Below are 26,712 nucleotides of genomic sequence, written 5' to 3' on the forward strand. Positions count from 1 at the left end.
AATGGCTTGAAATGCATCATAAAGATGTTGTCACCTGAAGCTTATGTAGCCAATTGTAGGTACAGATACCGTTTTCTGGTGACTGGGCATTTTCATGGCGGATGTCATGGATGTCAGTTACATGAGGTGAGAAAACTGAGAAGGGAAATGTCATTACATTTGCTCTCATGTGCAGTTTGGTGTTGGTGCAGCTCTGATTTTAGCAGAGGCAACAAGGAAAAATAAGATTGTTTTAGTCCGGGTACATAGATCTACTCTCTAGGTGGGGGCAAGCGAAAGGAGGAGGAGGCAGGCATTAAAGTGTAAATCTGCAAATGGATTTTGGGGTTTAAAAGAGAAGGCCACTGGTCTTGACAAAATTTGATCCAGGAACTGAGAAGTACTGCAGTCAGTGCTCTGCCTCTACATGCTGTAATGGGGAACAATCTTACTAGAGTTGGATCTGTGTATATTTTGCACGTATGGCTATGATTTAAACATTTTATCTTTGAGTTTGGAGTATCCTTCAACCGGTACAACAAAAAGGTTCTTACAGTGTACTGTTTGCCATGAGAAATTTCCATCCATTAAAATCGGATTAACAGGAACGATGTGAGGGGAAAACAGAACAACCCGGACACATTTCGGAGACGGACTGGAAACAAACGCAGGGTCGACGCTGGAGGGAGATTTGAGAGGCGCATGGAAGACCGTCGGCCTCAAACTTTGCCGAGGACGTTAGTGGTCGATTTATTTCCCGCGTTATCGTAATATTTTACCTCCTGCTATCATGGAATCAGACGCCGACATAAAAACGACGCCGAGAGGGTTTCACTGCATTCTGTGCAATGTCAATTTACCAAACAGTAAGTAACCTTAAGCTACTTTAGCCGCGTGCAAGTCAATTGAAGGAACTTGGCGTAACTTTTTCGCGGCAGGTGGTTAACTGTGTTGTTGGCCGCAAAATCCCAGCGAACTGAAAGCTAGGCGGAAATACAATGTACCCTTCACTTAAAAAATCAATCGTGAAGTTCAGACTTCTTCCTTGTTTGTGCTACAACGCTGCAGGTTAATGCTATGCGTTGTGAGAACGGTTAGCTAATATTATATTGAAGTAGCAGAAGATTTTTAATGTATTAGATACATTTGTCATGTTTAGCATAGTATACCAAATGCATACAACAAGCGGTGTAAGTATTTGTAATCGCGCAACTATATTTTTGACCTTTGAAACCATGGTATGTCTTGAGTTTTTTTCTTAATCGGCATAGCTCATACTTTAATGTCCTACAGTGCCATCTCTGGATCAGCATGTCAAAGGGCGGAAACATCAGACATTGAGCACTGTGCGGGCCACCAGAAAGACCCAGGAGGATCACAGTGTGTTTGTCAGTGGCTTCAAGCCTGACATCTCTCAGACTGACATAGCTGAGTACTTCCAGCAGTTTGGGCCGGTCACAGATGTTATCATGGATAAAGACAAGGTCAGGCAGCTGCTCACAATGAGAGACAACTCATTTTGAATTATGTCCATAGCCTCACAGTGCCTGTCTTTACAGCTTATGTCCAAAGCAGGAGCCCTGACAGTTTCTCTCTAGCATATGGAAAGTGACTGATGAAACCCCAGTGTTGTCTGACTGTGATGTGTCGCTCTGCAATCACAGGGTGTGTACGCCATCGTACAGTTCAGTGAGACTCAGAGTATACAGGCAGCCCTGTCCTGTGTTGAGCATCAAATGAGGGGCCTGAAGCTGCATGTCAAACCCCGGGAAAAGAAGGAGTTCAAATTGATTCCCAAGAAGAAGAGTGACTCCCAGAACCTCCAACAAGTTCTCAACCATCTCAAACCTGAGCTGTGTCAGTTGTTCTCTGTAAGCATCTTATTGTCAAATATAGGTAGATAGATAGATAGATAGATGTACTGTATTGATCCCAAATTTGGAAATATAAAGTTTGGCTTATGCCAGTGAAAGTGTGGGTCTGTAAAAATGGTGAAAACACTTGGTTGTAAGGAGCGGTAAAGCCTCTAGGAGCTGCTAGTGGAGTATTTTAGATTCTTGAGTCTTGATTTAGTTCCGTACTACAGTATATCTTATATTAACCATAAATTGTGTAGTTTAGTATAAAATAAATATGCAGTTTATACTAACTGTAATTTATGCACTACATACTAAGCACAGACAAACATCGCTTCAAACACTGTTAGATTAGTGTATATTTGGACTCTGCTTTGGTCTTTTATAGTCAATGAGAATAGACCAGCTGATTATATAACATGTATGTATTTCATCAAGGTGTCTTGCTAACAAAAGTACTATGGTGGTGTCCTTTGTTCTCCTCCAGGTGGATGCACAGATGCAGTGCATTGTCGAGCGATTCCAGCTGGGAGAAAATGAAAAGAAGGCCCGAGGCTTGCTGGTTCAACTCCTGCAAGAGATTTTTGTAGAGTTTTTTCCAGGTGACCTTTGTAAACAAACATCCAGAGAGTCTGTTTCTGAAATCTTCTTTCATAATGATAATTGTGCAAAAGATTGTGATAGAATTGTGCTCTCGCTTTTAATACTATATTTGGATGGGTTGCAGACAGCCAGATTCTTCCATTCGGTTCATCTGTCAACACTTTTGGCATCCACTCCTGTGACCTAGACCTCTTCCTGGACCTGGAAAACAGCAAGGTGTTCCAGGCCCGTGCCAAGTCCACCACAGAACAGGTATATTTTTAATTATACAGTGACTGGTGCTTATAAAACCCCTCTTTTTTTTTTTCTCAACTCAGTTTTGTCACAAAAAATAATGAAACCCGAGGCTTTACAGGGAGCCTTCTAAGCATTGAATCCTCCTCCTTTTTCTTTTTGTCGTCCCTCTTTCTTCAGGCAGGGGAGGGCATGTCGGATGATGGGCGCTCTGAGGACTCCATCCTGTCTGATATTGACTTGTCCACAGCCTCTTCGGCAGAGGTCCTGGACCTTGTGGCAGCAATCCTTAAGCGCTGTGTCCCCAGTGTGCACAAAGTCCATGTGGTCAGCAGTGCTCGTCTCCCCGTGGTCAAGTTCCACCACCGTGAGCTTAACCTGCAAGGGGATATCACCATTAACAACAGGTCAGTCAGTGATTCCTCAATGCTGTGCAGTCTTCAGATGTGGTGAGAAATGTTTTATCTTGTACAGTGAGCAGAATTACTGTATGGTTTTCTTGTTTTTTCTTTCAATCTGTTTCCCTTACTAGACTAGCAGTAAGGAACACCCGCTTCCTCCAGCTTTGTTCAGGGATGGAGGACAGGATGAGACCTTTGGTGTACACCATCCGCTACTGGGCTAAGCAGAAACAGCTGGCTGGTAAAATTAAATCACTTGCACCTTAGCCCATACAACCCCCACTTCACCAACCAATGGTAATACTGACACAGAGCATTCCTATTTTGACAGAAGTTAGATATCAAATTTGGCCACATTAAAATTGTGTTTAGGTAGTTATTTCATTTTTTGGTCAACAGATGTCACTAGAAATTCACTTGTCCTTTATGATCACGTTGGGATGTGCAGGGACACACTGATTTGCAATGCCCTTTAGTGCCTTGTTACGGAACCTGTGATTAAAAAAATAAAAACAGCACAAGTAAAGCTCCCTTTGTGATGTAAAGGTACAGGGTGTCTCTCCTGATATAAAAACAAATCTTAAGAGTGTTCCTCACTGAGGAGCACTCTAATTACCTTAACTCCCAGGGCATAGTCCTCTGTTCCCTTTGATGAGCAGTAGCCTCACTGCTGCCAGTGCAGCTTTCAATAAGGCACTAACCTAACTGTTGGCAATAAGTGATTGCCAATAATCAAATAATCGTAAAAATAGACTTGCATGGTCATGTTTGACTGCAGTGACCCCCAACTACAAGCCAGCGTTTATCATTCAAGCTACAGAACACAAAAAACAACAAGGAGTGTATAAACAAACAGGTTACAAGGAAACCATTTTTGTACCATTAAACCCAACAAAACTTGAGGATCACTAAACCGAACGAAGCAGTGTGACACTTAGACCAAATAAAAACTGTGTAACACAGTTACAAGGAGTTTATGAGAGGTTGTAAGTGGCGCAAATGACTGCAATGTGTTGCATGTTGAAAATATTATCATGCATTTAAGGGCTTTAAGATTATTGCTCCTAAATGGTACAAAGAGCTGAATTATTGTATAAATGCAATAAATAACCTAAACCAATAATACCATACTTACTAGATGCTTATATAGAGCAGTAACAGTGTAAATGTTTTTTGTTTTTGTTTGGTTTTCGGGTTGCACATAGAATTGACATTTCCCTTTAGGTAACGAGAGAACCAAACTCATGCTGTAAAAGCCCCAAGCCGACGTTAATGCTTTCATACGGTGACTACAACCTGTATATACACGTCCAGGGTCTTGCTGTAAATATGGTATCATTCGGTCATGCACACACATTCTGCGTTGTGACATGTAGGTAATCCCAGCGGTGCCGGTCCCCTTCTCAACAACTATGCTCTGACACTGCTGATCATCTTCTTCCTGCAAAACTGTGAGCCTCCTGTTCTCCCCACAGTGGATCAACTTAAAGACATGGCCTGTAAGTGCTGCATCTCTCTGACATTCACTGAGGTCTGCTCCCTGTTGCTCCACATTACTGTACAATTTGTCTGTCTTGCTGGCATTTCAATTAGATGCCAATTCTTTACCTCTGTTTGTTCATTATTATGATGTTAACATCCTCGTAGGTGAGGAGGAAGAGTGTGTGATTGAGGGCTGGAACTGCACCTTCCCTAGTCTGCCCATTTCTGTGCCCCCCAGCAAGAATACACAGGACCTCTGTAAGTGAAAATAATTAATGAAGAAAAATGTGTGATTTGTTATTCAAAGATTTCCTGTGACATATGTAACCTAGCTGCTTCATAAATTCGAAATACGACTTAATCTAACCTCTTAAATGCACTGCCAACACCATTACTACACACCCTAAAGGTCACTCCTTCTTTACATGTGTGTTTTTTTTCTCTCTAGGCAGCCTGCTATCTGGCTTCTTCTCCTTCTATGCTAAGTTTGATTTTGCCAGTTGTGTCATATCTGTCAGGGAGGGGCGTACACTCCCAATTACTGATTTCCTCACAGAGAATAAAGAGGAGGAGGCCATGCAAGAGGGAAAACCCACCAAGACCCCTTACCACAGTCCCAAACTGGGCCCCCTAAATCTTTTGGACCCCTTTGAACTCTCCCACAATGTAGCTGGAAACCTGAATGACCGCTCGCAGCGCTGCTTCCAGAGGGAGTGCCAGGAGGCTGAGAAGTATTGCCGCAGCCTGCAGTACCAGCGCAAATCCACCAAAGGGAAGTCATGGGGCCTGGTGCGCTTATTCACCCCCCATGGGGAAGTCCCACATATCAAAACAGAGCAGCTGGCCATCAGCATCCCCTTCAAGTCAGCGTCTCTCCCGGAAGTGCTGCGTAGTCAGCTACACATGGCGGGAGATGGTTTCCGGCTGCTGTGGTTTCAGAAGGTTTGCGCTGCTGTGGAAGGAGTACTCAAAGGCGTTCTTAGGTGTCACCTGGCTCCCTCCACAGATGCCGTCTTTGGTGAGGATTCAGCTGTCCACGCTGCAGAGGAAATGGAAACTACCTCAGCTTCCCTCAACACATCAACGAATGACAGCTGTGACAGTGTTGAATCCCAGAACGAAGCCAGCCCTCTGGTTACAGCTGTGGTTGGTGCCAAGAGGCCACTGTCTTCTGGCAGTGATGCTTCTGTGTCACCTCAAGGCAAAAAGCCAAGACTGGCAAGAAGGGGCAAGCCCGATTTCCCTCAATGGATCTGTGTGCAAAAGCACCTAGTGTGGGCTGGCAGGAGGAAAGTGAGACGGGAGCTGATCAAAGATACAGACTTGAGGCCAGAGGGTAGCTGTATGGAAATGGAGTCCCAAGTCACAGCTCACATCATTGAAAAAGAGCAGGAGCTCAAGGAGCCCCTGGAGTTCAAGGTTCAGCCCCAGATGGTGGGTGGGACAGAAAGCACAAGGGCCGTGCTCAAGTTCGAGCCAACCAGTGACAAAGGAGGAGTTTTTCATGATTTCTTTCATTTCCTGGAACCCTTCTTACCTAAGATGGTAGAGACATTGCTAGAGAAAGAAATAGGTAGTGTTTAAATGGGACCTATTTCAGCTATGTTGCAGTTAAATCTAAGAATATTGGGTTTTGTTTGTTTTCAGTCAAAGATGCCATAACTGCCACTTGAATGAACCTTTGAGAGTGGGACATGAAAGAGCATTACTGTGACTTTATATATACATATATAAACCAGCCACCCAGTATAATATTTTGTATATGGGCTTTGTCAGAATTTAGAGTTTGTAATGCTTTCATGTATACTATATATTTTATAATTATGAGTTTGTTTCAGAATAAGATTTCCCGATTAAGCCTACTTTTATGTTTGAAATGTGGCTTGGTTTTAGTTAATTTCTGTTTAAAATAGTGCTTTTAAATGTTGAAGCTCTTAAGGGAAACTACAGTGGCAGACATTTGGTGTACACAGCATCTGATGTCCTCAAATGAATAAAAAAAAGTCTTTGTAAAACAATGCCTCAATACAATAATGTGATTTGTCAGGACCATACGTACATTATTTTGCCTTCAATTCTTCATAAAGAACAGTTGCAGGAAAGGGGTCAGTGCTTTGGTTCAGCTTGTGTTGTGCACTGCCAGAAATGGGCCATGGAGTAGAATTTTTATCCAGTCAGGTCTTCTCTCATAGAACTGAGACAGATGGGAGTAATTACTCAGGCAGGCAGACTGCTTTATTACGGCAGGACGAGCAGGAGCTGAGGGATGCGCAGAGCTCCCATGTGCTGATTAACATCATTCATCTCACTTTTAAAGGGTGATACAAACAGCCAGCAGGTTAGACGGGGATATGGAAGATGGAGATGGCTGTGATGATGAAGATGTTTGAGACAAATTGCTACATGTTAATCTGGTGCTAGTTCACATTACCAATAGTATGTTTGCTGTGGCCATGAAATTAAAGATAAAATTGTGGTGTATATCCCTGGGGACTCAGTGCATTTGTGGTCCAGCAGAAATCACAATAATAATCAGAAAAATAGCAAAATAATGGTAATGGTAATAATCAGAAAATAGCAAAACATAAGTAACTGCTCCAAAGTTTATTGCCAAATCAAATGAGCAACAGTGTTTGTGAGCTTTAAAAAAAAAGTATATTTTGGCCCAAAATATTAGTGGTGGTTAATTTTAGTTTATCAAAAAAGCAAATATTGCAGTATGACTCCACTTGAATATTAAAAATTGATTTTTAACTGTGCTATTGGTATGGCTGTACAATCTTAATCTTGTTTTTGGTTTTTCTAGGCTGAAACACTGATTTTTCTCGTGTGTTTATTTTTGTGAGGTTTTGATGTCATATCAATTGAGCATCAGCCATTTTCTTTCACTGCCACTCTAGGCCACTCCAATACCACCATCCCTTGTTTTTCAGAGGTGCTCCTGATATATGGCCTCTCTCACACACCTTTAAGCTACAGAGTTAAAGTGATTGATATCAAGACGGGTGTGTTTGTTGATGGCCAAAACAAGAAAATAAATCATTTCCCTTAATCAAGAAATGCAATCTATTGTAAAATCTTTGTAAAGATGCACAGCAACAAATGGGATATGGTTTAATTAGGTATTGATGACCAACCAGTTTGAATACATGTAGCTCATTTGCTGTAATTACCAACAAAAAATTGATTCTGGTGGGCATTTGTATGTATCTGTCGGAACCTGGAGCTTATTCTTCATTTAGAGATCCCCTGAAATAAGAGGAAGAATGAGCCAATTTCATGTTTTGTGTAATTGGCATCCATTGGGGAAAGATCCTGAGTCAAGCCCCCAGAGACCATAAGTATCCACAGCCTGTAGGCGGTATCAGCTGTTTGCAGCTTCTGCGCAATCCATTGTGACGCATAAATACATTGAGTCACATGTAGTGCGACGTCAACTTATTTTGTAGCGTCATGCTGCAAGCTTACAGGCCTTCCTTCTATTCATCAACCCTTCTGCATAGTCTTTAATGAACAAATCAGTTGACGGGATATGGCTGTAATTGGTCAGCTCTGCTTTCCAGAAAAGACAAATGGCCTAAGTGATGCTGATGTTGGAAGAGTAGCTTGAGTCTTCTTGGGGTAAGAGAATCACATGAGACATCGCTGTTCTGGAAACCCACTGAGCAAACGAAAAGCCCTGACTTGTGCACCCATCATTTAGGACTGACATGACTCTGCAGTTATTAAGAAGCTCGTTTTGAGTGTGTTTCTGTCCGTGTTTACGCCTCCCAAAAAGGCAAAATTTTAAAAAAGTAAAGTGAAAATTGAAAAGAAATATGTTAATGTTTGCTCACTAGTCAGGAATAGAGCTTCTGACTGACACTCAGTGGCCCCTTTTAGAGCCATTTATATGCTCATGACTTATCGCACTGTGGTGGTGGGTAGCCATCAACTCCCCATTTTGGCTCCTGAGCTGTGCAAACAGACCTGGCTGCCTGAAAAGCACTCTGTTCATATTAGAGGCTCCCCTACTCTGGAGATAAGGCTAAATAAAAACGCATAATCATTTCCCCCTTTCTGTCTGTGATGGCAGGAAGGAGTCAGACATTCTCCTGGGAGGTTGCTCTTGCACCAGAATGGACTTTTGTGTGCGCATGTGTGTAATCTTCCTTTCATATTTGGACTAGGCAGCATGTGTGATGCAAATGGAAACGGAGGTGGTTTTACTATCTAAAGTGAAGCCAGACGTTCAGGAGAAAAGCTTTTAGAGCTACATTTGAGGTGCACAGGTAGATGCCTACACTAAGTAGATCACAAGATAATGATTTGTTCAAGTTACCACTCTGAGCTAAAAAAGTTCTGTAAATTTTAGTTGTCTTGCCTAACAAAGGCGCAGACATCATTAACATCAGCATCATTTGGAAAAGTTGGTAAAACTGAATGAGAGAAAAAGTTTTGAAAGTCAGTGGCCCCCTACTGGTCCTATTACCTTAGTCTTGATGACACCTCACTTTTTCCTCTGAAGGGACATAATCTGCTCTTCTGGAGAGCATTAGCTGGGGTTTATTGGACTGTGAACACTTTAACTGTCTGCCCCTTCCCTTATCAGGGGGCTGTTACTTTCTCAGTGTTTACCTGCAGACACTGGAGCAAGCTAATGAGTTTGTCTTGTGTATATTGTTGTTTCTTGCCATTGACTTTTATGGCCAGTCGAGTGAATGCAGAGAGGTTGATTACTGGAGTAGAATTAACCAAATGTTCAAGTTAGCCACCATTAGCTGTGGGAAATGGGTTATTAAAACAGAGAGGACCGCTGCGTGGTAGATGATTTATTCATTATTCAATCACTTTAAGCTATGCAACCCTTTTTTCAACTCATCCAACTGTTAAAAGCCACGATTTTCCAATTTAGGTTGTGTTTTGTTATTTTGCATCAATTTGGATGTCATTGGGTGTAAAACCAGCTGCACACTAACTGTCCCACAATATCAGTTTGAATTATAGTACAATAATTGCTCAGAAATGGTCAGTGCAATCAATGTGTAATACCACAGTCCACTTATAGCCTTTATGGCGTGGTCATATAGACTTTAACTGCTTGTTTATTGTCAACAGCAGCAGCTCTACTGAGGCTGTCAGTTGGGATTTATGCCCAAATCAAGTTTTTGACAAGGGATTAGGGACAGACAAAGGAAAACCCACTGTTTTTTACGACTCTATAAACCGCACATGAAAAGAGTTTTCATGGCTTCCCCGGGGAGCCGGGCAGCACAACATGTAGTGTGCTGATATGCTGTATGGCAACATGACAAGTTTCTTTGATTTATGCATTATCTAACAGTGACCCTGTAAAATATTATCATGAAGGCTTCCTTTTTGATTTACAATATGTTGCTTATCGTGTACCTTCAAGATAATAATGCAATCTCTTGTAAATGAGCTATTGAAGTATCCATGTAGCCCAGGGGCTATGATGCATACCACACAGTATACTGTAATTGCATCATCCTCTGTTTGATTTTGACAAGGGACCTTTGTTGCGTGTCCCTGTCATGTTTCTTCCTCTCATGTCGGCAGCAGAGTTCCATCAGTAAATGCTAAAACACCCACAAATGAAATTAAAGGAAAGCAATTGCATGAATAAATATAGCAGAACCAATCCCATATTGACTTTCCCAATACTTTTGCAGACATGGTTACAAAACATCTAAATTATTTAGAACAAAACAATGTGTGCACCAGTTCTTTGCTGCAATTTTATTAGATGCAGAATAAAACTGCAGCTAGATTAATAGGGCCTCAGTCTCATATAAATAGGGTATATAGGGTGTGAATCATGCTGTATATCGGATGGATTTCCCCACACACAAAAGTTTAAAGCCTTTATTATTGTGGCTACATGATTAAAAACAACATACTGGTCTTCCCTGGCGTCAAACAATCATACGCACAGACTGTAAATGAATACTATAAGAACATGCTTCCATTACACGTGAGAAATTACGCAACCTCGTTTGGTTTCCTCAAATAAGTGTATTTCCCAAATAGTCAAACTATTCCTTTAATTGTCAAACTGACAACGAATTTCAATTATCCCTTAAAATTTCATTCATATAAAAGAAGGAAATAGCTTCTGAAACAACATCTCGACCACAGATTTTCAAAACTGAGACAAACAGTTCTTAATGGCAGGGTTGTACACTGTGCCTCTGTAGTGGTAGGAGATGCTGGGATACATTTGTCCTTTAAATGATGAAGAAATCAACTGAGAGCTCCATTCAATAATCAACTATAAAAAGTGTAAAGAAAATAAAGAGTCATTACAGTCAACACAAAATCAGCTGTCCCAAAGAGATCACTGCACCTGCAGGGATGACTTGAGGCGTCATGGACTGAACAGTAGACCGTGAAGATCCAAGATAAACAGGAGCCGCTGCAATGTGGTCATAAATGTGGCCGATTACGGTCACAGCACTTGAGACGTAAAAGGTATTTGTGTACACTCTGTGTGAGTTTGTCCTCGTGTCATATCAGCGTCATCGTTCCACAGCCTCCCTCATAGTCTGCGGGGTGATATGAATTTGGAGAGGCAGCATGTAAGGGTTAAGAAAACAAGTGATATTTGATCCACCAAAACCTCAGTGAATCCCTTAATTCAATCATAAGAGAATTACTGCCCTGAAAATAACTTGCCCTGAGGCATGCTGCCGCTGTTTCCATGTCAGTGTGAGAAACACAATAACATTATTGATCTGTGTAGCCTATGACCTCCACCTCCAGGCCACCATCTGAATAATTCATGCAGGAGTGATGAGCACATAGAGGCCTAAAGGTGTCCGGGCTAATGATCAGACAAGTTAGGCGACATCATTTCCATAGTAGATACATGTCATATTAATTAATCAGCATTAATTAATACACATTACACTTTTGTTTTTTAAAGAAAAAGTTGGAAAACTGTTTTAAATGAACCCACGTCTATATTTTGGAATGTGGTTTTGATGGCTGCACAAACAGGTACCTTCTGGTCCCACATCCTGTGTATCTACCTGAAGATGAATGTGTTTGTTCATTAACTACCCATCTACAGATTACATTGGAGTCAATAAAACAACTGGTTGACTCTGATTAAAACCCTCTGTGCACTGTAAGAAAGCACCCCTAACTAATTAATTTAAAAAAATAAATGATCTTGCCTCCTATTCATACATCACTGTCATGTGAATATGTCAAAGCGTAAATGCGTCTAAAGTGCACTTGGCACTTTGATTTTTGTAAAACTGGAGAAGAAAACTCACAAATAGCATTTTGCATGGAAACTCTGTTGTCAGCCTTAACTCGGTGGATCACTCTTCAACAGCTGTACAGGTTATAGATTTATATACACGTTTTGAAGTTGATGTCTTATTTTCAAGAAACAAATATAATGTGAAAGTGATATTGTATATGTCCAATACCCTTGCACAGAGATTCTAACTCCCCCTGTTTAAAGACATGTGCTGTGCAAGTTACAGCGCAACAGACAGTGTGACATGTTGCAATATTCTTGGCAAAATCTAGAAATCGTGAGAAACTGTCTGGTGACAGAGTGAGCGGGCATTGGCTAGAGACTGCAGCTTCGGACTGTGATAACCGCTGTGAGCTCCTGGGCTGTGTGTGGCGGGATAGCCGGGTCAGTCACCCCTTGCTCTCTCCGACTGCTGATACGCTGTGGTCTCCCAAGTGCCACGCCGGCCGTCGGCTCGAGCTTTGCGGGGCCAGTGGTCTTCTTTTCGGGTTTCTGACCCCTTATTTTGAGCCAGTCCAAGGCAGAAGGGTGGACAGCTCAGTAGGCCTGTCTACGGAGAGGCATTGTAACTTTTTTGGATAAGCACAGGCTCGATTCCCGCGTGTGGGCACGAGGCTCACTGGGCTGAGGCTACCGCTGCCGTTGACCTGTGTGGACCAGGATGTCAAACTCATACGCCACAGCGGGGGACTATTTTATGGCGCTGTTCGTGGTGCTGAACGGTCGGCCAGCTAGAAAAACCCCCCGCAGGTGTCGCGTGCCGATTCATTTTTTCCAATCACAGCCGGGTGATGTGGTGCAAATAATGTGGTGCTTCATATAAGCGGGTGAAATTAAATAACCCGTTCGATCAGGTTTCACGACAGCAGCACAAGAATAATTTTCAAACTCAACATGCAAAGGCTGGGAGAATCTGTGCGTATTTAGTCGCGTTTATAACCATCAGCAAGCCAGGGCGTGAGGTCCGGGTCTGAGCGTGTCCTCCAGCCTCTGCGGGGACGGGTGACCCCTTGAGCGACGGCGCTGGAGGAGAACGCGAGGGGTGTGGTCAAGTGCTGCTCGGTGCGCATCAGGTATCCTTCCCACGCTATAAAATCCCGCGAAACGAGAGCAGAGCAGCGAGACTGGGGGCACCACCGGGGTGACTGCATCAGGAGACTTTTTGTGTCACAAAGTAAGTCTCCCTTGAATTTTTCCAGCCGCATCCTAAGAGAGACTTTTGCGCGTAATTTGTGATGAAATTCATGCCAGCTAATGTGTTTTTATGCAATATCTGACATACTTTAAAGGCATTTTGTGCAATAAGGTATTTATGTGAAATGTTAAAAATCACAAGAATAATATTTTGGCTTCAACAAAAGTAAATTCAGGAGTTTTTTTTTTCTTTTCATTTTTTTCTTTCTTTTTTTTTTGTTTGTCTTTATTTTCGAGAACGAAATTCGGTTTTTTCCAGGGAAATCGTACCCTGGTATTTCTCCTTCTCCTCAGATGGCCAACACGTTGAGATCGTGGCTGACGCTTGCGGCGCTCGTCCTCTGCCTGCTGGTGTGTTTGAGCAGCTTTGCGGACGCCTACCCTCCCAAACCGGAGAGCCCGGGGAGCAACGCTTCACCGGAGGAGTGGGCCAGATACCACGCAGCTGTCAGGCATTATGTTAACCTCATCACCAGACAGAGGTGAGTCGGGTTTACCAAACTAAATGCCAGATGGGTGCGTGTGTGTGTGTGTGTGTGTGTGTGTGTGTGTGTGTGTTTTTTCAAACATCTCCTTCTCCTTCTATTTATATGGGTGCACACCCATCAGAGTTTAAACGTTAAAGTTCTGAACAGCAACCTCAGAGCCATGGCAGGTTTGTGAGTATAATGAACTCCTAAATCAAATCAACACATATATGACCTGAAAGAAAAAAAAAAATAAAGAAAAAGAAGGACTTATAAATCCGGAAAAACATGCATTGCTTTGGTAACTGTTGATCCTCTGGTCAGACATGTAGTCCACCTCCCTTGATGTGAGGGATTAAGTCTCTGGCTCAAGGACAAGTTGGCAAGGATAGCAACAAGGGGGATCGAGCCCTCCCGTTGTGGCGTGAATTCACTCATATAAGGCATGTTTTTCACCCTAAGTCAGGACTTTTCAGATGCTGGTCAGGAGTTCATCCCTTCGTTGGCAAGCCGTGCGGCACTCTCGGGTCAATATGCTTAAGTTACAAAGCACTGCTCTTCTTGTTATAAGAAATAAGGCGTCAGGGGACTGGATCCTGGTCTCCTGCTGATGGGTATGTGAAGATAAGACCGTAGAGAAGCGGGTAATAGCTCTGTTGTGAGACCAAATCTTGAAATAAATATATGGGAACACCAGACATCCCAATCATTTTCTTTTGTTTCTTAGCAGCTGAATCAAGACTGGATCATAACACAGTATTAGAAACATACATGGTTGTAGGTTTTCTACACCGCTTGGCCTTTGAAATGTAGCTCAGGTTATCTTTTTGTTTATTGTAAGCCTGTAAAGAAATTCCTTTGTGTTGAAGTATCAAATAACTGTTAACAAATGCACTATCCCTTCAGTGTGGCACGGCTGTTACATTCTATTTTTCCATTTGGAGAAACTAGCGGGTATACAGTTTTCCTGTGACTGAAGCTGAGTATAGTCCCATCGTTAACCCTCCTGCTCTGTTATTAAAGAGGCTGGATCTGTCATTAGACTCAAAGGACTGTGTGCCACACGGTGCAGCCCCTCATCTCTCAAACAAAGGAAGGTCTACTCCTCAGTGGCCAGGGATTGATTTTGCATTGAAGTCGGAGGAGTTAGTTTGTGTTTGCCTTGCTGGACAATGGGCTGTCAACTCGAACATTGTCCTTTCCCTCAGATAATTGCACCGCTTATTTATTTCTTTATTTTTTCTGCTGGACTGCAGAGATTGAGCAGAGAAGTAGTACTGATAAAAAGTCAATAGGGTGTAGGCAGCTAACTTGCCTTGTTCACAGCTGGATGAGTCTTGAAAAAACAAAAAAAAACAACCAGTAGTTGAAATTCATAACAAGGCTGGTGGGGTCACACCAGAGCACCCATTGAAATGCTGACTGAGTGACTGCTGGTGTAGAGCAGAGAGGAGTTTCAGATGAATGAGAATGAGAATCTCCAATTAATCTTGAGCTGCAGTCACTACATGCTGGTGTTTGGTTTTCTCCAGGTATGGGAAGAGGTCTACCCCCGAGCAGGCGGTGGCATTCCTGCTGTTGGGGGCTGATTCAAGCCAAGACACTGAACCACGGTGAGAGAAACGGATGAGAATACACCTCTGATAATTCACAATGGGCGTTTGTAGGATCCTAATTTTATACTGAAGCTGACAACTGACAGAATTTTGAGCCTAATATGAAAGACAAATTGTTCAAGTTGCTAAAGCCACTGAAAAAATATTAAGAGGATGGGACATTAAAATTTAGAGAGACTTATTTTGGGTTAACAGTCGCCTAATGGAGGATGTTTCATCTATTCTTCCAGTACACCTGGCCTCTGAAAGACAAATCCATTAACAAAAAAAAAAAGCAAAAAATTAGAGAAATTAAGCAAATCAATACATAAAACTGTAGAGTGAGGGACATCATGTATGCAGCTGCATTACTGGCCAATATCCAGTATTCAAGAGAAGCACCTTTACAGGGATATGAAGGGGAGGGGTCTGATCAGCCACACTCTTGTGTCCTACATTATGATTTTCAACGTGACAGTTATCAGTTTGTCATTATTAATTAAGGAAGAACATGCAATTTAATGAAAGCCCTACATAAAATGGACCGATATTTCATCCCCCATTAGCAAACAGTTTGAGTTTAAGATAACACATTATTACTGCCATCTCTAGTAGTGTTAAAACATGTTTGCTTAATGTATCCAGCCATATGTGTGAGTCTATACATCTGGGTGATCCAACCCCTGTTTAAAATCTTTAAGACCCAGTCCTGTTGGTCCAGCATATTGTCAAACCGCTTTATTGCTATACTCCTTACTGCAGAAGGATCAGTAGTTTTGCTGTAGTTTAGCCCCCTCTTAATATTCATTGCTCTTCAAGTGAGTACTGAATAGCATCTTATCTCACTGTGGGTTTACACAAGCCTATGGGCCATGCCATCGTCGTAATGTCACAACCACATGTTTTGACAGCTGAGCTGGTGATCTGTCAGGCCTGGTACATTAGGATGCTGCAAGTGGAAATTTCAACAAATCACCGAACGGTGTTTTCTCTTCCCTTACAGCTCGGACTACGACTATCAGTGGTAAAAGACTCCAATGTTAACCGTTCCCCGATCCTTCGACTAACCCGCAGTCAAAAACACTGAGAATCTCCAGAGACAACCTGCACTGGACTTTGTGACTCTGCATATTTAATTATTTCATGTGCATGCAACTCTCTCTCCCTCTCTGTTTGTCAGCTCCTCTCCACGCCTGTTTGTTTGTTGGACCAAAAATGTAAATAATTTGTATCAAAATCGATTACTTTACAATAAAGAATTGAATGGGATAAATTTATGAAACAAAGACACGAGCTTCAGGTATTCCTTCGTCTGTTGTTACAAACTGTACCCGCTCTCGTTGCCGCTAGTTGCCACTATATCACCAGGAAACGTACATCTGCAACTTAGTCTATCATATTGCTGGTCTTGTGAGCGTTCACATCGACCAGCGGCGGACGGGCTTCAACTTCACACGGGGGGTACCAAACCAAAAGACGCCTTTTTTTGGGGGGGGTTTCCGTTCAGAAACCCTCCTTCGGGGAAAACCGGACCGGCGCGTACAGGGCAGCCAACAGGCTTTCAACCAATGGAGCTATGCGTGAGAGCGCGCGAGCCGTTGTAGTTTAAAGACAGCCGTCGGCGTCGGTGTTGTGAAAGTGACCGCACAGATTGAGCGAGACGCGCCGTGCTCCAACAACTGCGAGCCGACCGGCGGAGACATCTCAAACCCTCTTGCTGCATCTGCGACGAAGGTAGCCGGGCAGGTGAGCGCTTCAACCCCCCCCCCCGGTTTAAACGAGGTGTTCAGTTCATGTTAATAGATAACGTCTTATGTCGTTTTTCAGACAAAGCCCTTTTTCAGAGACGTAGTCCACCTTCCTCACTCGCCAGGTGGCTACTGGCAGGCTACACGCAGTCAGTTGTTATGTCATGTGTCCCGAGAAAGTAAGAGCCCCCGAAGAGATGAAGTCTTACTGCCCTCATAGACGACGTTAAAATCCCCCTATTGTCGGACCTCGTGGACCGTTTTATCGACGTGACACCGCACACTCGCCCACGAGGGAGCTACGCAATTACCTCCCACATGGGCTCGTGCGCCTTATTTATGCCTCAATCAGCAGCCACATCATTTTTTCTTTTTCTTAAGCTAGCCTAATCGGCCTCGGGCTTGTTGTTCACCTGTACAGCGGCCACAGGTAAAACGCAACCACGGTATCCACCAAAGCCTATCTCAGAATCATCGTAGCCTGTCCGTACTCTGAGGGTGGGACATAAACATCAAAGAAAAATGTTGGTAACACTCGAGGGGATGGACGTCATGCACCTGTTCAGTGCCAATGCGCATGCTCACTAATTTGAGCGCGTGCACAGATGTTTGAGCACATGTGGACCAATTGAAGGGCATATATATATATATATATATATATATATATATGTATATTACACATTTATTTAATATGTTTTCCAATTTTTTTCTTCATAAACACTCTAAAAGCATGTTGTTTTTCCAGTTCTTACCTACCCACTGATGCTAGACAATATAATATCACCTTAAAATTGTCCCCTGACATTTTGCGCCTAAATGTAGGAAATATCTAAGACTTTTGAAGGGTTTATGTATATTGATTTAATTGGAGGTCCATGTGTTTCACCTGATTTTCATTTTATAGTATGTCTTTTATGTTGGACATGGTTAAAGTTGCATTCACTAAAACAAGAGTGTTTGGAACTGGTTCTTTTCAATTTTGCTCAAATGGTGGTCTATGGTGTTTTATGTCTTATGTTTAACTGTCACACTGTGAGGACACTTCATCCCTGCGGGGGAAGTATTCAAATGACCTCTGTTATTGTATGTTCAGTGATGGAAGACATGTACTATCTAGCTGTGACTACTTAGGCAGGGAGGGGTCATTAGTGTAACAGAAATTCAGTTTACATGTAAATTTTACTTAATAACTTAAAACATTACACCTTAGCTATTTAAGGCTTAAAATGTTTGTGTACTTGTTTGGGAAATTATGTTGTCAATTCAGTAAAAATAAGGACTTTTTTAAGATTGTGCTCTAGACGAAAGAACAGCTAGGAATAAAAATGAAACCATAAATGAAATATTTCTTAAACCTTGTCAAAGACAAAGTGATCTATACAAAGAGCTTATTTAGTCTATAGAGATCTATATAAACTGGTCAGTATAGTATCTGTTACATAAAGGAAGTGATATAGTCAAGAGAGTGATATTGTTATTTTGAAATCAAAACCCATATTATAATAAGAATTTAGTGAAGTTTCCCTAAGAGATGCATAATTTATAGTTACTTATAACAACATGAAAATCCCACTGCTGGATTTTCATATTAAACCACACTCAGATAGGTCTCATTTTCAAAGAGTTTTTGACAGGGATTAAAGAAATGTCAGCCTTCTTATCAGTTTCTGTTTTGGAAGTGGGAGGTTTACCATAAATTTCCATGCTTTTGAAAGCTTTAGGGATTGGCTACAAGATCAGCAGGTCTGGTTCTACCTCAACAGAAACATAATCTAAATACTTCTTTAACGAATTAAGAACTCTGCTTTAAGTCAGACTCCTTACACTTTGAAAAATGGGTCCTTTACTCCAGATTCTTTTTAGGGGGATTTGAATATTTGATTTTGATTTGAATTGGATCAGATCAGAAAAAGGCAAGCATTGTATAAAAAATGCTACTATGACATGGCTGAGCCTCAGAGTGATGCATACATGACACTAAATTAATACAAATCCTTCAACATTGGTCACTTATTCAGAAAAATTCAAAGAGCTCTCCCTGTGTGACCCCTGATCTTCGTCCAGATCTTAATATACAGAAGAAGTTAGAGGGCATCCTGGTTATTTGAAGTCACATACAGAATACTGTTCATTAGAACACCTTTAGTGGTGTGTGAAACTATTTTGTTCCACTGCTTTGACGGACTGGGTGATTAATTACTGCATCAAAGAGGAATTCTAATCAACTGTGGCTGGCAGAGAGAAATGCTCTAGATGTAGAGCTCATCCACAGTCGATTCCCCAGGGAGATTAATCAGCAGCGATTCATATGGCCTCAGCATCATTTCCCCAACCTCTGTGGTGTCATTCATAAAAATGACCTGCTCATTTACTCTTAACACCTGCCACCTCAACCCCCATCTGCACAGATCTCCATATACAGTCTCTCTGCTTGCACATCGGTCACACGGCACGCCTCCCATCACCACATTTAAATCCTCAACCTGTGGGAAACACTGCATTCCCATCAGCCTCAGCTGTACTTGTGTGGTGTGTAGTATGTATTTAACAAATGTTAGCATGTTAACATGCTAAGCTAAGATGTTGAACATGGTTACCATTACCTGCTAAGCATTAGCATATTAAGATTTGCATTACGAGCATGTTAGCATGCTGACATTGCATTTAGCTCAAATCATTGCTGTGCCAAAGTATAGCATCAAAGAGCTGCTAGCAAGGCTGTAAACCATTAGTCTTGTATTTATTTGTTGCTGAAAAGAATGTGCTGACTCACTGAAAATCCTATACTTAATAAATGCCAATATCAGCTAAATACTTTGGCAAGCCAGTGTATCAGTCTTGCACTAAAAGAGGGGATTTTCTCTGTAATATTTGGGTTGTAACCCCCATAATATCTGTCAAGAGAGATTTGAGTGACATTGAAATAGTGACATGCATTTTGTTTATTCCATCATGAATGCTTCCTCAAAAAAAAAAAAAAAATGGAAGGAGTGGAGACCTTTTAATGAAATCCAGGCAGGGTGGTGATTGTAAATGCTTCCCCTCAGTGGCTCTCAGCACTTTGCCTTAGTCCTTTAGCCTCTCAGTGATGTGCACATGACATTTAATTCTAATTGCACTACTTACAGACTGTATAAGGGCTGAGGGAACAGGAAGACTCATAACACTAAGATGATCTAGGATTTATTATATGTCTTGCTTTCAAGTGACATCTATTGATGTGGTCAGTCTTGTGTCATCATGCTGTTTAGTAAAGAAAATTGTCTGTTCTTTAGTAATGTAGAATAGAGAAAAAATACATTGCAAAATACTAATAATTACACAGGAGATAATGAACTTGACTCTTGACTTCTTACTGTTTGAGAATCTCTGAGTTGTTTCATGTGGCTGAGGTAGCTAATGAGTCCCAAAGCTCTTAGCTGATGGTTAATCATTTATGATTCGATTTTTCAAGGCACGTTAAGATGAAGTTTCATTGTGACTTTATGCTCAATCTGTACCCAGGAAAGATGCATCGTGTTTTTTTCCATGCTGTTTCTTCCTGCTGCCAAGGAGTAGCATATTTTGTGTATTAACATGCATGTAAAACCTTGATTTTTTTTTAAATCATTCAACCATCTCAGCACTGACTGCTTTAAACTGCTTTTGAATTTATACTCTCCTTCTAAAGACCTCAACACTGTGTTTGGATTTGTAGAGGCATTTGCAGTGACTTGGGTGTTAATGTGAGCCCCAGAAAATAGTCTGAAAGCAGGGAAACATAAACATACTGGTGGTTTCTTCAAGATACTTGAGGAGAGATACTCAAAAGAAGCTTTTATGGTAGTTTCCATGAAGCCTCATAAGTGACATTGCAATAGTTTTGTAAGAATAGTATAAACTCTGACAGGACTGCCTTTCTTTCACCATGGGAAACTGTTTATTTTCTTTAATAAGTTATTGTGAATAAGCCCACTTTTTTCAACTCTGGGAAAATTATTGTTTAGGATTTCTAGAGCTGTAGAAACAGCATGATCAGGTTCAGCTGTGAAGTGTGCAATGTGTATAAACACAACAGGTTTGAAATCACAGTCATTACAGACCTCAACTCTGAAAGTGCTGTTAAAGCATTAGTTTTGGTTTGTGAGCTCAGTCAAAATTGATTCCCTGTCTGTTCTGTGAATACCACAGTCTTTTTTTCAACTATGATGCTGATAGAAAATCATTTCTTCAGATAAACAGCAACTCTGTATTGATGTGAAGCTCAAACCTTTTAATAGGTCCAATTTTAGCTCCAACTTATTATTATTTTACGAATTTTCCCTTGTTGCCATGGCAAAGCGCCGGGGAAAAAGGCAAAGAGCTGCTCATGGTTGTCTTGGATACGACAGTTTTCCCTTGTAAAGTAATGAGAGGAGCTGAACCTGTGGGAGCACAGGGTTATTTTTAGGCCTGACGCCAAGCTGCATGTGTGGATTAAGACTTGTTTGGTCGCTGGAGCGTGTGTGTGTGCGCGCGCGTGTGTGTAAGCATGTTTACAGGCTTTAATGCAGCCCCACTGTGGGAACTGCTCAAGGCGTTTTACACTTGGCATACAAACACCTGGGTCATCACTTGTGTCATTGCTCTAGGCCAAAACATACTGGAAGATGGAATTTCAAAAAGCTTGCATCTGTGGATGCACGCTTTATTTGCAGTTGTATTTTTGATATGTCTGAAAGCAATACCTTGAAGAAATAGATACTTCCCTCAACCGTTGCTGGGGATCCTTGCTGATAGAGGAATATATGTGACAGAATAATTTGCCACAGTACATGGGTTTCATGTGAGAGTGAAGGTTTGTAGTCCTTGCAGACAAAACTCTTCAAGATCAGAGGAAAAGTCATTTGAATTAAATAAGACAATCCTCAATGAATAGTAAAAGGAGACCATCCAATCTCAGTTTAAAAAAAGATAGTTGTAGCACTAATTCTCTTGAATTTCAGGGATATTTTTAAGGCACCAAAAACTTGACTTTTACCCTCATTATTGGTTATGTAAGATTTGGGTAATGCATGAATTTAAACTGAGCTTGTTGTTACACTGGAAAGGGTTATTTGGCATCCAGATGTCTAAAAATATTTTAGATCAGCCTGAATGCACACAAACCCCACACACCAATAACACACAGCGAGCTGGCCTGTTGTTTTAATAGATTGATAGTGTAGAGATGATAGCAGGTCTGTGAATGTGATGTCATGGCAGCTCTCTGCCTGCAGTACACTGAGGCAGACTGAGATTTGGGTGACCCCACGAGTGTGTCGGCCCAGCCAAGTCCTGCTGCAATCGGCTTTGACTTCTTAGCTGCTGTGTGGTCTCTGCATTCTTTTAACAAGCTCATTTCACAGTGCAAAAATGGGATGCCATAGATAAGCCTGGAGGACTGGTATGCGGTATTATGGACCTGAGCCGCATAGATCAGAGTTTTGCAAAAGCTCTTGGTCCTTCAGCATCAAAGAATGCGCTTCAATGTCACACCGGTAGCAACAGTTAGAGTTAGAGTAAACATGTCCTTCCATCATGGATAGTGAAATTAAACCATTTAACTTAAAGATAAAGAAGAAAATTGCACATTTACTAACCTCAAAAACATAATAAAGTCACCTACACTTAACCAAAATTAAAGCAGAGAAAAAAGCACTTGAAGAATGTGACCGCTTTTCTTTGAGACAGTTATAGACAGTTCAGGTGTTACTATCACAAATTTATAAGATATGTCCATGGGTTTGGAGAACTAGATGTATTACATAATGCAAAGAGAGGGAGTTAAATATAGAAGACCAAATAACATGAACAGGATCAAAACACATTGCAGAGTAAACCAGGTTATTGCAAGGATTAATAGATGATGGAAAATATATTTACAGAGGGATACATTTAAAGCTAGGCTGTCATTAGAGTAATGAAGCCTTCAATGAAATATCCTGTAATTAATTATTGCAACCCCTATTAAGATATAGATTTGAAAAGCAGTAATAGAGTTGTCCCAGATCTCTTCTAGAACTCAAGTCCCAATGCATCCCTGGGCATCTCTCATTTTGGTGGATCAATATCTTTGGATTGTAACTGAAATATGCTCTTCTCCAGTGGGTTCACATTTAACAGTTTATAAGAAGAATCTTTAGCTGGTGCCCCAGGATGTGCTGATGAAATGCTTAGACATAAAACTGTGGATCTGCAGATATCTAAAGGAAATAGGATTTCGGGAATATTTTGATCTCTGTACAGAGAGTCAAATTATTAAAATTACATACCACTGGGCTTGATAACATCTTCATGTTTACAGATAATGGCAACTGAGTGGCTAGAAAAGAAATATGTGAGTGATAAAATGATCTTTCATGATGAAAAATGTCACCCAGTAAGCCAGTTTAGAAATATTATCTGCTAAGTAGTAAAGGAGAAATGTGATTCCTTCTGAAGCAGGACATGTTTTCGTTTAGTTTATTAAATAAATAACATTAGAAGCCAGACAGGAAGCATTTAGAATGTAGCAGTCATTTTTAAAATTACTGATAGTGCCCCCATTTGGCTATTCAGTGTAATTCTTCTAACGCTGGAGCACTGTGTGAGGATTCTTCAACACCACAAATCTGATCGATGATGTTGAGGCAGAAATAGGATTTATATGTTGACATATGTACACACTCAAACACACAGTGACCCTGTGGTGACATTGCAGGGTTTTTGCCACCACAGCACTGATTCCACCAAGGATAGCCATTGTCATGGCAACCAGGAATTAGCATCATTGGATACCACAGTCTCTCGCTCATCAGCTGCGCTCTTTTCTTCTTCACCATTGTTCTTGTTTGATCTCCTTCTTTCTCTGTGCCGCCCCACCCAACCGCCATCCCCACCATACACACACAACCACGCAAACACACACACATACGCACACACACACACACACACACACAAACAAACGCATACACACAGACAACGTTATGTTTCCACACAACCAGAGCCTTCCTTTCTGACAGTTTTCTTCTCATCCCTCTCATATATTTTCTTCTGTCTGTCTCTCTTCACCCTCATGACCACTGATTGCCTGTTCTGTTTATGTTCCCAATACACCCTTCTTTGCTCCTAGTTGCTATTTTTTTCACAACCTCCCCTCTTTTCTGTGATGCTTTTCTTGTTGCCTCATGTTTTTCTTGTTGCCTCATGGATCAATTAGAATCAACTGAGATCGTCACTAATTTAATTTTAGCTGGCCTGCCCACTCACTCACCCGCTCATTCTGTCTTTCCGAATGTTGCTAATCGTATACTCGATGGACATGGGGGCTAAAACTGTTTGGGTGTAACCAGCGCAACTGATTTTTCTATTTTTAGGTATAAATAAAGTTAGATACCAGTTTTCATGTGTGGGAGCTTGTTTATAAAAAAATAAGGAATAAGCTGCTAGCACAAGTCCACTGACTGTGATTATGACAGAAAATGATTTGTTTTGTTTGTCATGGCTGCATAAGGACTTCCACTGATCCCTGTTTGTTGAACTTGAATGGCCTCAACCTAACAACACAACTTTACCTTCCTTCTCTTGGTTCAGCCTTAATTCTGCCTCAGTGGTCTGACAGCCAAGGGATTTCGCATTCATATTTATAATCAACACTTTATCAAAGTTTTCAGTGCAACTCCCTTCCCTCTTTTTGCTCTTACATTGCAGTTGACCTAACAAGTTTTGTGGAGGATACTGGGAGGAACCAATTTTTAAAATGCCCGTGGCAACATCCAGCTCTGACTCTGGTAAGTAGCTTGGTCTCGCTATGATCTGTGTGTGTGTGTGTGTGTGTGTGTGTGTGTGTGTGTGTGTGTGTGTGTATGAGTGTGTTAGCGAGAGAGAGAGATATCGAGAAAGAGAAGAGGGAGGAGATACTGAATGGTTTGTGGTTATTCTAGCACTCAGGACATGTATCTCATCTCCCGAGTTCTAATGTGACTTAATGAGCTGGCTAATAGAGCGCTAAAACTCCAGTCTTAGATCAGTCATGCCTCAAAGGATTTGCTGTTGTATCCCTCGCAGTCCTCCACTCATGCACACATGCACATCAAATCTGCACTAGTGGCTTGTAGTAAAAATGCATGCGAGTGCAAGCACATGCATACACATTCAAATTTTTCTTTGGAGGCATTTAGTAATTCAACTTATTTGGAATATATAGATGTTTTATTTGAAGAAGGCCTGTGTTTTCTATCAAATGGATTAGAATTTGATAGTATTTTCATGTTAAGAGACAGTTTGGCACTACTTCAAGGCTGGTGGGAAAGAGGAAATGTAAAGCAAATATGTTGTAAAGGCATTCATTCTGGCACTTTACAACCGTCAGGGCGAAATCTAACGAACTACAGTTACTGAAATCAGGGCAACCGCTACAAACAGTGGTTTGTGTCTTGCAGTAAATCCCAGGCTATCTATACTGTTTGAAAAAACTGATCCCGGGAAGAAAATATGTAACTATTTTTGCCTGAAATAACAAAAAATGTATTACGCCCTTGTGCAAAAGTTTCCATAGACTTGCTGGAATCTAAGTCAAATTTGGCACCACATTGTGGCCAATGTGAGATGATCTCAATGAGACTGTCTCTTGTTGACATTGAATCAAAATGAATTTTCATGTGTATACCTTGGCATTGATGTCAAAGTTAAAACTGATATTTTGACAGCAGTAGAATTGTATTTTCTTGTTTGAGTGCCAAGTACGGTGCTCGCATTAAATTCTAACCTGGCACATAACCATGATTCCATGCATTTCCTCTTCACTCACTAAAGACACTTGATCCAGAGAAATAAAAGGTTTGAAAGGCCATTGCCGGAGAATGTCAGTATTTTGGTTAACAGAGGGCAAAATCTAAAACTCAAAGCTTTATAGTATTTTAACATGCTCTAACAAATTGCAGCAGTCAGCTGTCGGGTGGAGGAAGAAATCAGTTCCATGGAGAGTTAAAATGTGTTTGTATCTTTTTTGTAATGGGCTGTCAGTCAGTCTTGATTTCTACACTAGCCGAGGGCAGAGCCTGGATGTCCGGCGTTTTTAGTAACACACAGTAAATTGTTTCTCCATACCAATTCATGTCTCTTTTCAAATTTGAAGGGTTGGCTATTTTTTGGGCAGGCTGGAAGAAGGGTTAGAAAAAGGGTCAGTTTTGATTTGAAACCACAAGATAGTGTTCAACTCCTGTCAGCGACGTAGCTCAGATATACGTTTCCTCGAGTTGTGAGCAGAGAGCACAGATATAAATTTCCCAATGAGCGCCCTTGACTTACAGTACATCTGCAAGAGTGGCTGTGTTTGTGCCTGTGTCTGTGATGTCAGATATAGAGGGTCATCACTCATGTCAGAATCAGAATCAGAATCAGAAAAACCTTTAATGATCCCCAAAGGGAAATTTCTTTGCTACAATTGCAACAGGAAGTAATTAGTAAACACTACTATAAATAGTAATAATAATAAGTAAACAGTAATTGAGTAGAAAAATGTAAAAAAAAGCAAATGTGCAGAAAAGTAATGTGCAAGGTAGAATCTCCACGTCATATCTGCTCCCTCTGCACTGCCTCCCTGACCGATCCTACAAGCCAGCCTTCTGTTGCTCTTTCCCCCGTTAACCCCCACAGGGAAGCCTAGAGGGGAACTCTTCCTGCCTCCTTCTCTCCCTCCTCCTAGAGAAAGCATCCTACTTCTCTCCCTCTTCCCACCCCCCACCTTCCTTTGCTCATGCACACAACCCTCTCTCGTCTCCACTCATTCATGCGGAGGAGAAGACGCTCAGCCAGGCACAGCTTATACACATTCACGTCAAGAGCAGGTGGAGAGGGGGGAAAGAGCGAGGAGCCGTTTTGGCAGAAAGAGGAGAGAATCAGG

General features: G+C 41.5%; 3 protein-coding genes across 6 annotated transcripts in view; all 3 read left to right on the plus strand.

Annotated features, from left to right (window-relative positions):
• The first annotated feature begins 309 nt into the window (after positions 1-309).
• Positions 310-6,708, plus strand: tut1 (terminal uridylyl transferase 1, U6 snRNA-specific). Its single transcript, XM_040136086.1, has 10 exons — positions 310-845; positions 1,273-1,463; positions 1,644-1,850; positions 2,323-2,437; positions 2,563-2,690; positions 2,853-3,079; positions 3,205-3,314; positions 4,450-4,572; positions 4,721-4,813; positions 5,004-6,708. The coding sequence occupies exons 1-10, from the start codon at positions 770-772 to the stop codon at positions 6,137-6,139; spliced, it is 2,406 nt and encodes an 801-aa protein (XP_039992020.1). The 5' UTR covers positions 310-769; the 3' UTR covers positions 6,140-6,708.
• A 6,093-nt stretch (positions 6,709-12,801) lies between these two features.
• Positions 12,802-16,369, plus strand: pyyb (peptide YYb). Of its 3 annotated transcripts, none has more exons than XM_040135312.1 (4): positions 12,802-12,999; positions 13,257-13,501; positions 15,019-15,099; positions 16,085-16,369. In XM_040135312.1, exons 2-4 carry the CDS (start codon positions 13,314-13,316, stop codon positions 16,107-16,109), a joined length of 294 nt encoding a protein of 97 aa, XP_039991246.1. In that variant the 5' UTR covers positions 12,802-12,999; positions 13,257-13,313; the 3' UTR covers positions 16,110-16,369. The 3 variants fall into 3 exon arrangements, with proteins under 3 accessions (XP_039991246.1, XP_039991245.1, XP_039991247.1); XM_040135311.1 differs by having other exon boundaries at positions 12,804-12,999; positions 13,279-13,501; XM_040135313.1 differs by having other exon boundaries at positions 12,804-12,999; positions 13,314-13,501.
• A 128-nt stretch (positions 16,370-16,497) lies between these two features.
• The window catches only part of mpp2b (membrane palmitoylated protein 2b), a 34,783-nt gene continuing 24,568 nt past the window's right edge, over positions 16,498-26,712 (plus strand). Inside the window, exons 1-2 of one of the 2 annotated variants that reach the window (XM_040136183.1) lie at positions 16,498-16,827; positions 24,519-24,598. In XM_040136183.1, coding sequence (XP_039992117.1) covers positions 24,568-24,598 — 31 coding nt within the window. In that variant the 5' untranslated portion in view covers positions 16,498-16,827; positions 24,519-24,567. The remainder of the gene's footprint in view (positions 16,828-24,518; positions 24,599-26,712) is intronic. The other variant, XM_040136184.1, reaches the window with a different exon arrangement.

The sequence above is a fragment of the Xiphias gladius genome, chromosome 9 (genome assembly GCF_016859285.1).
Source record: "Xiphias gladius isolate SHS-SW01 ecotype Sanya breed wild chromosome 9, ASM1685928v1, whole genome shotgun sequence".
Taxonomy (NCBI): Eukaryota; Metazoa; Chordata; class Actinopteri; order Istiophoriformes; family Xiphiidae; genus Xiphias; species Xiphias gladius.

What these genes read in the sequence shown, in the direction of transcription:
- tut1 (XM_040136086.1), top strand. Translation starts at nt 770, where the DNA reads ATGGAATCAGACGCCGACATAAAAACGACGCCGAGAGGGTTTCACTGC. An exon ending in CCAAGTCCACCACAGAACAG is followed by an intron (nt 2,691 to 2,852) that starts GTATATTTTTAA and finishes CTCTTTCTTCAG; the next exon opens with GCAGGGGAGGGCATGTCGGA. An exon ending in CAAGAATACACAGGACCTCT is followed by an intron (nt 4,814 to 5,003) that starts GTAAGTGAAAAT and finishes TTTTCTCTCTAG; the next exon opens with GCAGCCTGCTATCTGGCTTC.
- pyyb (XM_040135312.1), top strand. Translation starts at nt 13,314, where the DNA reads ATGGCCAACACGTTGAGATCGTGGCTGACGCTTGCGGCGCTCGTCCTC. An exon ending in AACCTCATCACCAGACAGAG is followed by an intron (nt 13,502 to 15,018) that starts GTGAGTCGGGTT and finishes GGTTTTCTCCAG; the next exon opens with GTATGGGAAGAGGTCTACCC. An exon ending in AGCCAAGACACTGAACCACG is followed by an intron (nt 15,100 to 16,084) that starts GTGAGAGAAACG and finishes CTTCCCTTACAG; the next exon opens with CTCGGACTACGACTATCAGT.